The sequence below is a fragment of the Pinus tabuliformis genome, chromosome 7 (assembly GCF_031772625.1).
Source record: "Pinus tabuliformis cultivar Carrire ecotype Pingquan chromosome 7, CPIR1, whole genome shotgun sequence".
Taxonomy (NCBI): Eukaryota; Viridiplantae; Streptophyta; class Pinopsida; order Pinales; family Pinaceae; genus Pinus; species Pinus tabuliformis.
Genome location: NC_142293.1, coordinates 1,575,552,493 through 1,575,563,892, shown reverse-complemented (window position 1 = coordinate 1,575,563,892; position 11,400 = coordinate 1,575,552,493). Strand labels below are relative to the sequence as shown.

At 37.9% G+C, this 11,400-nt stretch overlaps 1 protein-coding gene across 1 annotated transcript in view; it reads left to right on the top strand.

The window, feature by feature from the left end:
* Positions 1-1,363: 1,363 nt before the first annotated feature.
* The window catches only part of LOC149254087 (guanine nucleotide-binding protein subunit gamma 3-like), a 144,732-nt gene continuing 134,695 nt past the window's right edge, over positions 1,364-11,400 (top strand). The window contains exon 1 of the mRNA XM_089456985.1: positions 1,364-1,949. Within this exon, the coding sequence (XP_089313111.1) occupies positions 1,707-1,949 (243 nt within the window). The 5' untranslated portion in view covers positions 1,364-1,706. The remainder of the gene's footprint in view (positions 1,950-11,400) is intronic.

Sequence of the window (11,400 nt, the reverse complement as noted above, 5' to 3'; positions counted from 1 at the left end):
ACACATGATGTCGATTGAAAAAAGTTGAGAAATGAATACTATTATGAACCAAGTACACACTAGAGACCTAATAAACACAAACATAAACAAATTCTTAGAATATAAATTTTAAGTTAAAATATTTTTATATTGATTAAAATTTTTTTATCATTTAAAATTTAAAATTATAAGTTCTAACATATAACTTTTTAAACTATATAAAAACTATATAAAAAGAGTACAAAATTCACACACATGATGTCGATTGAAAAAAGTTGAGAAATGAATACCATTATGAACCAAGTACACACTAGAGACATAATAAACACAAAAGTAGGTAGGACATAATGGCCAAAGACAATCCCATTAGAATAAATGGGATGAAACATATTAAAAAGGTGTGATTTTATATTTAGGTTTCTTTAAACCTTAATACAATAGAATAAAGTGTGAAAGTGGTTTATATATCAAAGAGTAGAAGAGAGGAAAAAAACTTAAAGAATTCGATTATGCCCAAACATAGAACGACAATTATTAAAAGTGAAAAACACAAACCATAAGCCTGCATGAGGATGGAAAATAAAAAAGTAGAAACACTACTACAAATGTACTAAACAAACACAAGTAGGGACAAGTTTCTTGTAGTACAAAGCCCAATGTGTGACCTCAAAATCATAACATCAATATGACCTCATGTGGGCCCAATTGAACCCAAATCCCCACACCGTTCCAAAAATTACCCATAGCCAGTGGACCTTAAATGGCGTTTGGTGTCATTGTCTCATGATTATAGATTATTGAAAACTACAATAAAACTAGGAGACCCTAAATGGGATTGGGGTCATTATCTCTATGTAGAAATAGATCTGAACATCAAGAAGACCCATGATAATATGCTTATGGGCTTTTTATTACACATGCATACCAACAAAATGACCTCATGTGGGCCCAATTGAACCCAAATCCCCACACCATTCCAAAAATTACCCATAGCTAGTGGACCTTGGTATTTGGTGTCATTGTCTCATGATTATAGATTATTGAAAACTACAACAAAACATGGGATTAGGGGTCATTGTCTCGTGATTATGTAGAAATAGATATGAGCATCGGAAAAACCCATGATAATCTGCGTGAGGATTTTTTATTACAAAGACATACCAACAAAAGCGAGAAGCATGTAAAACAATCAAGCTTGCAGGGAGATAATGGGTTGTACATTTTACTAAATGTGGGGCAGGCAAAGGGGCTTTGAAGGGCAATAAGAATGAATTAGCGACAAAAAGGCTAATGCTTGTTATTATTATAGAATATAATCGAGATTCTCGCACTCTCTATATACACTCCAAGCTCACGTGCTTCCATGCACACACTGCCCTGACATTGGCCTTATAATTGCACCGCTCACCTCACCCCGCACTAATCTATCCTGCCCAAAGCAAAGAATTACAAATGGGTAATGATCTGATTTGAAATGGGTACTGATATATGGTGAAAACCGGCAAACCCGAATGCAGTGATTGTGTGATAGGCAGACCCACCCAACCCAACTTGTCTGAGGAGCCCTGCCATCATTGCAGGTCCTGTTGTGCACAGTGTTTTTAATTTTAGCTGGACCCTCCATGGCCACCTTGGCAAACCAGCACTTTTGTGTACGGTTTTGGCATTGACGGATAGAAACAAATATCATACAGCGCCAACAGCACATTGTTGTGGGCCTGGAATGGATGATAAAAGTTTCAGGTCCCCATGAACGAGATTTTCAGTGGGTCGTTGTGTATAGTAGAGGGGTCCATATAGACGTGCTTGAAGAGAGAATGCAGGCGGTTGGCGGGCCTGTGGAAGTGGATTCGACATCTAGGAGGGGACAGCCAGAGCCCAGGACACCTCCTCGTCATCCGGATATCAATGGAAAGTACAGAAAACAGGCCGAATTGGATCAGTTAAACCGAGAAATCTCATCGCTGGAAGTAAGTTTTTTGGACGGTTGAATGTCTTCTTTTCACCATGTTAAAAGGTTGCGGCCTTTAAACTGTTACTGGCAATCAGTGCATCGAACATCAAATCAATATTTGATTGGTTCTGGCTTTTATCCTATGTTTCTGTTCCTTGGTATGCTTAGAAAGTGCTGAAATGATGCCTTGTTTTAAAATCCGATATAACTTCTCCTTGTTTCTTTATTGGGTTTTTTGTCTATGAAAGCTTGAAGTTTTGAATTGTAGATAAACATTCACAGTGTGACCTTTTAGTATTTTCCATGAGGGGAACATGATAAGCTTAGAAGGTTGGCTTCCTTCAAGATGACAGCAGTTCTGTTTCATATTTTGTGCAGTGTAAGTTTTGATTTTGATTTCGACCTAGAGGCTTAGGGCTCAAATGTAACTCCATTCTTAGTAGGCAGCCATGTTCACACTGTGGGTTGGGAGGTCCACAAGGAATTTCCAGTCATCATGGTCTATTCAATTATGATTTTGATCATAGCACTCATGGACCCTTGTCATCTGGGGCGCTTTCCAAATCAAACTCCCAAAATAATCCAACAAAGCAGCTCGAGGGGGAGATTGAAGGTTAAAGCCTAATACTTTTCCTCTGTATTCCTTAAAGAGAGTGCAGGTCCTACTGGTATGGGCATGAGCTCATTACAGTTCGACGATGTAATGGATTTGTCACTGAGGTTGTATGCCCATTAAAACTCGCAAGCTCTGATTGGTAAATTTCATTGCTACATCAGTTTGGACACGTTTTGTCTAGCATTGTTGGGTTTCCTATCACAAATGTCCTTAGCTGAGGTTTTCTGAGAGTCTAGTTGCCAAAAGGATTTCTACTGCACTGGTGGTGAGATACGGGGTTTAGTCTACTGTCCATTGGCTATTTTTAGCCATCTTCATGTGGTGAAAGTTATTCTAGGCAAGTCTACAATCTATATTAATCTGCAGTATCCAATTTTGTGACAAACTTATTTTCAAGTATATTCTGGGGGTAATCCAATGGCACTCCAGTTATATTGGGAGTAAATTTCTCTGTCATATTACTTCCACTGTGTGCTTCTTTGAGTAGATTGGTCTTTGGTATTGCCAGTTTCTTAAGAGAATGCTTGTGATTATAGGTCAAGTCATATACCTTTTTCTGCTCAAATACAGCATCACGAATATTTGAAACAGTGCTGGCACAGTTGTCACACTTTGGTTTATATTCGGCTTTACTAAACCTTTGCTTTACAGATGAGGGGAAACAACTGAAAAATAATAATAGATATACTTCTATTCTGTCCTGATTTTATGCTTTTGGTTAGAATTGACTTCTGCCTTTGGGACTCAGATTCTTCATTCCACAATGACTGTTCTAACGGTTACCAGTTTGCAAATGCCACCTATAACCGGGTATGAAACTTAGGTTTATTTTTTATACAAGAATTGTGTTGCATATATGTGAACCTCATGCTACTGGGTTATTTAAGTCTAGGACCCTTTTTTCATATATTATAGCAGTATATTATTACTTCTCTGCCACATGTGAGATACACCGAACTTGTTATTGTATTTACAGATCATTTATGGAGGGTGCAGTTGAACGCTTTACTTTTAGTTAAACTCAATTTTTATCTGAAGTTCTGTTTAATATGTTTTCCTTTTTGGAAGTACTAGTTTTCTTTTTCCAGTTTCCTGCAGCACTTTTGATTATTGAGGTACTGGCATTTTCATGTCAAATTCACTTATATTATGCTTCTAGTTGGAGATGTCCAGTCCTTTTGGAAAATCATATTTCATGGTAGCATTATAGTTCTAAAAAACTTGATTCCCAAGTGCCAGTGCTCTTTACAATGATATATTATTTATCTTTTAGAATGGAACTAACAGTTGACAGATGAGTGGTATAACGAAATAAGTTTCATCACCTGTTCTAGTTTGCACTTTGACCTTTAATGACTGTAGGAGATTTGCATAGTGTATATTATTGGTCAGTCAAAAAGTACCATCATTGTTTCCTTCCAAATGGAAGAGTATTTTTTATTTGACCTCGTACCATATATGCAAGAATGAAATTGCTTTCCATAAGTGATTTCTCCCCAAGGAACGTTCATAGTAAAATCCCTTTGCCTGCTATGTTGATCTATTTCTAGTATGTTTTATGCATACATGAAAATCAGGAAAAATATACCATACACCCTCATATTTACCAATATATTAAAGTTGCAAGGTTACATTTTATTTTTCCTATCTTTTGTGGGTAATCATCCGCGGATCACAAGAAATGTTTCTTTTACTGCGCTTTCCTTTAGAGACATTTCTTTCTTCTTTCTGTGCATCCAAATGACTTCTCAACATTATTCTGCTATTTCAAAATACATATTTGTAGCATACTCCAGGTAAGCCCTATAGTTGACAAGGGGTCATTCCGCATAACCATTTTGTACTTTTATCATCCATGACAAAGTGGATGTATTGCGATGATGTTAAATGGGGTCAATACCGCAGACAGCTTGAATTAGCATATGTTTCAACTTTCCAGTTTCGGAGCACTTCATATAATTAATTAAGAAATTACTCTCGATTCTAATGATTTGTAGTATCTTATGTTGGTAAAGTATATCTTAACTTTAAGGTACAATGTTAGAGAAACACTTGACCACGTTAAAGTTAGATGTTAGTTTAGACTGGGAGTCTTGTTTGAGATGATCCCAACAAGTAGAAGTTGGGTAATGGATCCAACTAGCTGCCTATAATGATGTATGAAGAGATTCTGTCTATTTAACCCTTAGATTAAAATCTCATGTTAGGTAGTTATAACCAGATTGGTTCTGATTATGCTGTTAGGCTACCTTATTTTCCTCAGAGAGAAAAAATAATTTTATTATGAAAACAAAATTACATTTACTATATGTGTTTCTGCATTTCAGAGATATCCTTAAGCATAGGAAGTGATAAAAGTATGCCTGAGAAGATATCTTGCTTCATAAACAGTCTTCAAAAATGTCAATATGACAGCCCTATCACAGTCATTCTAACATATATCACAGGTTTGAAACCAGTTTTGTCTCATAAAAAATTAGCTCCTAGATATGTTCATAAACAGTCCCATAAAAAAATATACATATAGATATTCACATTTAAACAGTCCCATGATTATATGAAAGGTGTATGAAGACATTCCATGACATGCCCTTCCACTTTCTTCTGAATGATCCAAGCTCCTGCTTCCAAGTGTAATCCAGCTTTTGAGAGTCCATCAGTTTCCATGTTCCTCTCTCTGTACACATGTTGAAAGATAATGTGTTAAATACTCTGTTTGAGCAAGTTGAATCTCCTCAAATATAGGCCGAAATTTATAATTATCCAATGAATTTGTTCCATTCATCCAATTCACCACAATTTGTGAATCATCAAAGATCTGTAATTTTTGGGCACCTTTTTTCAGTTGCCAGAATCAGCAGCAGTCTTGAGGCAATTTTCTTAGGCAGGTTGTTGGTGTGTTTGCCAAAGCTGTCCTTTGAAGATATTACATGTTGATCATTTATATGAATCATACCTCCAGCATCACATAATGGTGGATCTTCTTGACAAGCCTTATGGAAGTAGGCTCATGCACTACTCCTATCTGCTCCTCAATGACCTGTTTGGGCGGCTTGATCCTTGAATTCTGTGTAGATCCATATAGTATAGCCATACTCTCATACTGAATAGGAGGAAACTGTTTTCCTTGAAATATTTTGGAGTTGCGACCTAGCAGCAATTGGAGGCAATACTTTGTATATTTTGACAGCTGAATTGGTGCACCACTTATGTAAAACTCTCTTCAATTATGATGTCTCCAATTCCCTCCAGACCTTCTTTGTATATGGACAATTCATTAGTAAATGATCAATAGATTCATTGCATTCTTTACAAAGTATACAGCAGCCAGGACTTTGCATGCCTCTGTTTTGTAGCTTTTCCCAAGTGAGGGATTTATTATTCAATTCTAACCACATAAAGATCTGAGCCTTAAGGGGCTTTTAAATTTACACAAACCCTTCCACCATCAGACCCTATCCCTCTTTCTTTAGCTGCATATGTAGTGTGAGAACCTAGTTTAGGAGTGTAGACCCCATTTGCAGGGCTTTTCTCCCCCAAATGAGTTCATCTTAATGTTCCCTGATGCTAGCATGACTAGGTCTAAGGGTGTGTATATATCTTCCCCATTCTTCAGCATCCCTCGCATCCAATCCTAAAAGCTGAACTTGTTTCCATTCTTGCCTCCAAATAATGGTTAAATATGAATGTGCCACCTGATGCAGAAAGAAAAAACCAGTCCTATGTAGAACCTCAATTAAGCCCTCAGATAGTTTGAAACCTTCTCCACATCCAACCCAAGCACCAATACCAATCCTTAGTTTCTACCCATTTCCTATCCTCCAGATAAGTCATTGACAGATTATTGGGAATGCTAGATTCATTGCCTTCCAGATCACTAATCAATTATGCAATTTTTACTTGGAGATCCAATGTACTCTTTGACTGAATCTGGAGATACATATTTTTGAATTATAACTTGACACAAAAGGCCCTTATCTCTAATCAATACTCAAACACATTTAGTTGCCTAGGATTTACTAAAATACTTTATATTCTTTAAACCCTCCTGTGTCTTTTGGTAAAGCAACATCCTGCCATTTTGCGACAACAATTCCTTTTTCTTCCCTAGAACCAATCCATAACAATCTATAGCTTAATTGCATAATCTTTGCCAAAATCCCTTTAGGAATATACACTAATGACATCCAATCAACAAGTATAGCCTCTAGGACACACTTGGCTAAAATGGGTGTACCTCCTTGTGAAAGCTATCGGTTATACCAAACATTCAATTTCTTCTTAACCTTGGCAATAAGCGATTGCCAATCCTTTTTACCATAATCTTTAGGCTTGAGATAAAAGCCCAAGGATTTCAGCCTCTCCTGAAAGCCAACCTGTTGTTATGGGAATAACTGGGAAAGAAAGCTAACTTCATCGTCATTTAGTCTAGAGAAGGATATCATCGACTAAATCAATATTTATGAACATACCTATAGTAGTGCAACATAAAATCTCTTTGAGCTTCACAACATCTCTCATCCATCCATCATTAAATAAGAAAATGCACCAACAAACAAGAGATGTGACAGGGATACACCACCCACAATTTGATGCCTTTGAAGTTTCTGTTTTGTTTGCCTCCAAGATAACTCTGCTTAGTCCAACTATGATAAGGAATGGCAATGGGGAGGGGGGCATCCTTTCGTAACTCCTTGGCTTTATAAACTCTGAGCTTGACCCATTTATTAAAATTGCAAAAGAAATCAATGTCACACAACTCATAACCTAGTTGACAAAGTGGAGATCAAAACCTAAATAGATCAATATCACTTTATATATAGCCAATTAACCCTATCATATGCTTTAGATAGGTCCAATTTGATCACCATAGTGGGAGTCCTTTTTGTCTTGATTATGTGTACCTCTTGGGATACACTTGCGGCCTCATGGATCTATTTTTCATACAAGAACTTGAATTGCTTGTACGAAATGGAATTAGATAATAAACTCTTTACTCTCATTGTGATCACCTTTGAAATGATTTTATAAATACAATTACATGGAGAAATTGGCTTGTATTGGTCAAAAGGAATCTAGGTTATTATCCTTTATGATTAATGCTATAAATGTGGTATTAAAAGTAGCTAGAATCCATCCTGATGTTCTATATTCATTTATTACCCTTGCTATGCCCCCTTCTAATATCTCCTCACTAACCCCCCCAAAAATTTCTTTGGGCCAGCCATTTGGACCAAGGATTTTGTCCCTCTAGAAGCTGTGCAAAACCATTTGAAGCTAACCCTTTGAGACCTTGTCTAAATCTTGGGAAAAAGGTTGACATTTTAACCACTTTAGCAATAGTCACTTAACTCTCCTCTTTAGATATAGTTTGAAAGTGCTTCATTGTTAATTGTGCATTTTCCAAATGACGTGGATTTTGTTTTTGGTGATTGGCATACTTATGGAAATTTGTTGTGTTATCAAGTAAATCAAGAAATAACAAGAAATGGGATAAGGGGAAATCAGATCACAAGAACTCCTAATTGACACCCAAATCATAAAAGCAAACATCTCAACCAGTTTGCAATGCCATATCACTCGGACCAGAAACAAGTGACTTATGTTTCCAAGAATATCGATGTCATCATAATCCAGCCTTATTATAACAATTCATCCCAAGTTTCCAATAATCACAAGGTTCAAAAGAAGATTAATTTGGGATGGTTAGATCATTTCTCAGTTCTACAATTTTGTTTATCACTTAGAGGATACTATCATCTTGAATCATCGAAATTTTTTGAAAGACGCGAATATATTACAAGACAAAGAAACAGATGACATGCCTTGTCAGCAATAAGTTTTGAGGACAATGCTTTTCTAAAGAGGGAGGCAATGTTATGAATATAATAATATAAATAATAATAATCGTAATAATGATTAATTAAATAATAATTAGTTATTGAAGAGACGTGTCCCAAAGGACATGACTATTCGTGAAGGGGCACCTTCATATTATATAAGCAGGACCCTCATTTGTAATCATATTAACATATCAATATAACATATCTTTTGTACATTCAACATTCTTATATGAATATATCACTTGTCTTATAATAGATATTTACATATTCCAGATATTCTGGATTTTCTGTTGTGTATATGAACCCTATTTGTTACAGCACGCCAGAAACAATTGAAAAAACTACCAAAGGACTTCGAGTTGGGGGGAGAGGCAACATAGTTAGCAGGGGGTGAAACACAAATTTGTGTTGGGTTGACCAACAATAGAGTGCAACAACATACATGGACGAAACGCTGACAGGTGAGGTAGTGCATGGGACGTGGTGTGAAGCCATCGAGAGCAGTGGGTAGCAACAAGGGACAAGCGATAATGACAGTGTATTAGGCGTAGGTCGAACAAATAGGCAAGGATGCATGGTTGGAGCTTGTGAGGGCCGATAGGCCACTAAAGATTGCAAAAGGTACTACACAAGTTTGGGAGCTACGTAGAGTCTAGCAGGGTCACACTCTACGGGGGAATGTTGTTGGGTATGTAGTTGTATGATTCAGGCCATGGATGTACTTGTCGTAAAAGGAGTGACAGGGTTTGGTGTAGGTGGTGCCACAGAGTAGAGGATCGTAGCGTGGGCAAAAGGTCGCAGTGGGCATGGTAGAGTAGCTACGAGATGTAGTAGCCAACAAGAAGTTGCTAGGAAGGGGATTTGTTGTGACAAGCATGAGTCGCTAGTGGTCGACAGGGCATGGTATGAAGGATAGTACCAATAGGGCTTTCCAACAAGATTGGCAAAGGTTAACCTTTAGGGGGAGAGAGGGAGACAATACCGGTTGGGGGCTTGGTAGTAGATTTTAGTAGATGTCTCAAAGGACTAAGATAGGTCCACAAGGAAGATCTTGCAGATCTATAAACCAACAAGTTTCTTGTGGGTGCTAGGACTTAGAATAGCGGCCATAAGGAGAAGCAAAGAAGTGACCTTACAGGATATTCAAGAGCAGGAGGCTTCTAGGAACCAGGCAATGGAGAGCAAGACTTCGAGGATGTTTTTATACTAGATGGCAAGGAAGTCTTGCAGTTTAGATGGAGCTATCACGACAACAAATATAGTTTTGGTATCAAATTCAATTCCAAGGGGCAAAATCACCTCCCTTGCTAAGAGGGAGTGTTGATGTTTATAGCTCGGGCATGTACTTCTGCACAGGCCTAGGTGTCTAGGTATGCAAAATTTGCCCAAAGTCTCCTTAGATACTTTCTCTAGTGTGAGAAAGTTGCATTTGTAACTTAGCCTAAGTCTAACATAGGAAAATCACATAATTGTTATGTTGGCTTATTCAGCTAAAGAAATATTAGAAAAAGTAATGCAAATTACTTTAGTCATTATGTTTTAATCTTAGTCCTTGATCTCAAGTGAGGCGAGATCTAATCTCGACCATCAATCACTTTGGAGATTAGGGTTAGGGATTTAGCTCAATGTAAAGTTATAAAAGCAAGGCTAACGAGAAGGAGAAGACATACCAAACAACAACACAAGATTGAGAGAGGAATCTCAGTGAATGTGCTGGGTCCAAGGAAGGGGGCATCAACGAGATCCAAATCAACCAAAGAGTGCTTGATCAACTGGGTTAGATCTAGTGTTGTACATGTCTTCCCTCAGTTGGGTTTGTTACCCACCAAAAGAGGGTAACCCTATAGGAGATTTTTTTTCTCCTACTCTTGACAACTAGCCAGCCAACAACCCTACATTTGCTTAGTATATGATGATATGCTACACTCCACCATTTGCACTGGTTAGACACCTCTCACCATTTGACATTCCTCTTGAAGGAAGGTGGGTCACCACTTGGCAGGTACTTTAACCATTTTGCAATCATGTGCTTTTACTTAATGTTTTGGGCATTCTAACATGGATAAAGGGGTGATCTGGATGATTGACCGATCTTGACTATAACTTGTTCTCTCACCTTACCAAGGGGTTAGTTTTTGGCCCTAGTCTAGTGAGACCTCCTCTGAGGCCTTAGGCTTATAGGAAGGGAACTACTTGGGAAACCTAGATTGAAGTAGCGTGTCCATAATCTTTCCATTCTTGCTACTTTACACCATTCCCCTGATTTCATATCCATCCTTCGGGTTTGTTGTCATTGGTTCATTGGGATTAACACCCTCATATCCTCATCCTTGTGTCAGGGCTAGAAGCATTGCCTTGGAGGTTGATGCAACTAAAAGAAAGGGAAAAGCATAAGATGGTCACAATGAAAGAAAAGGGAAAGTCAAAATGCAAAAGATGGTCGGGACATTAATTTGTTCTTGGGTAAAACCCTAACATGAGCTCTACCTCCCTCACTAGCCATCACTCGGTTTCTAAGTAGTTGACGCTCCATCACATAATAAGAACTTTTGCATGTCCCAAACCTCCTGAGCGAGAAACTGACTCATCATTACGGGGTAAAGAAATGTTATATGATATATCATTAAAAGCAAGCTTGGAGACTTGAGCTATGCTCATCAACGCATTATCAAAAAGAAGTAAAAGGTGCACTAAAGGGGTGGAAAAAGCAGGCCAAGGAAAGGGGTAAATCATGCCTCCATGATTTCTCCCTCCATACATCTATACATTTAGGATGACGGACCTCCGTTAGTTGGTCCCATGACCATGGCACTAGGCCGTGAAGCATTTCCCCTCCATTGCCACACTATCACAAACACTTATGAATTGAAGGGTTGACCTTGGATATGTCACCTCCCCTTGGGGGCTGGAAGCACCTAATAGGGTTTACCGTCTAGCCATTCCTAACACGGTAGGGAACACTTTTATGGGACTTGATCTAGTTAGATCTTTGAAGGTGATCCCACTTT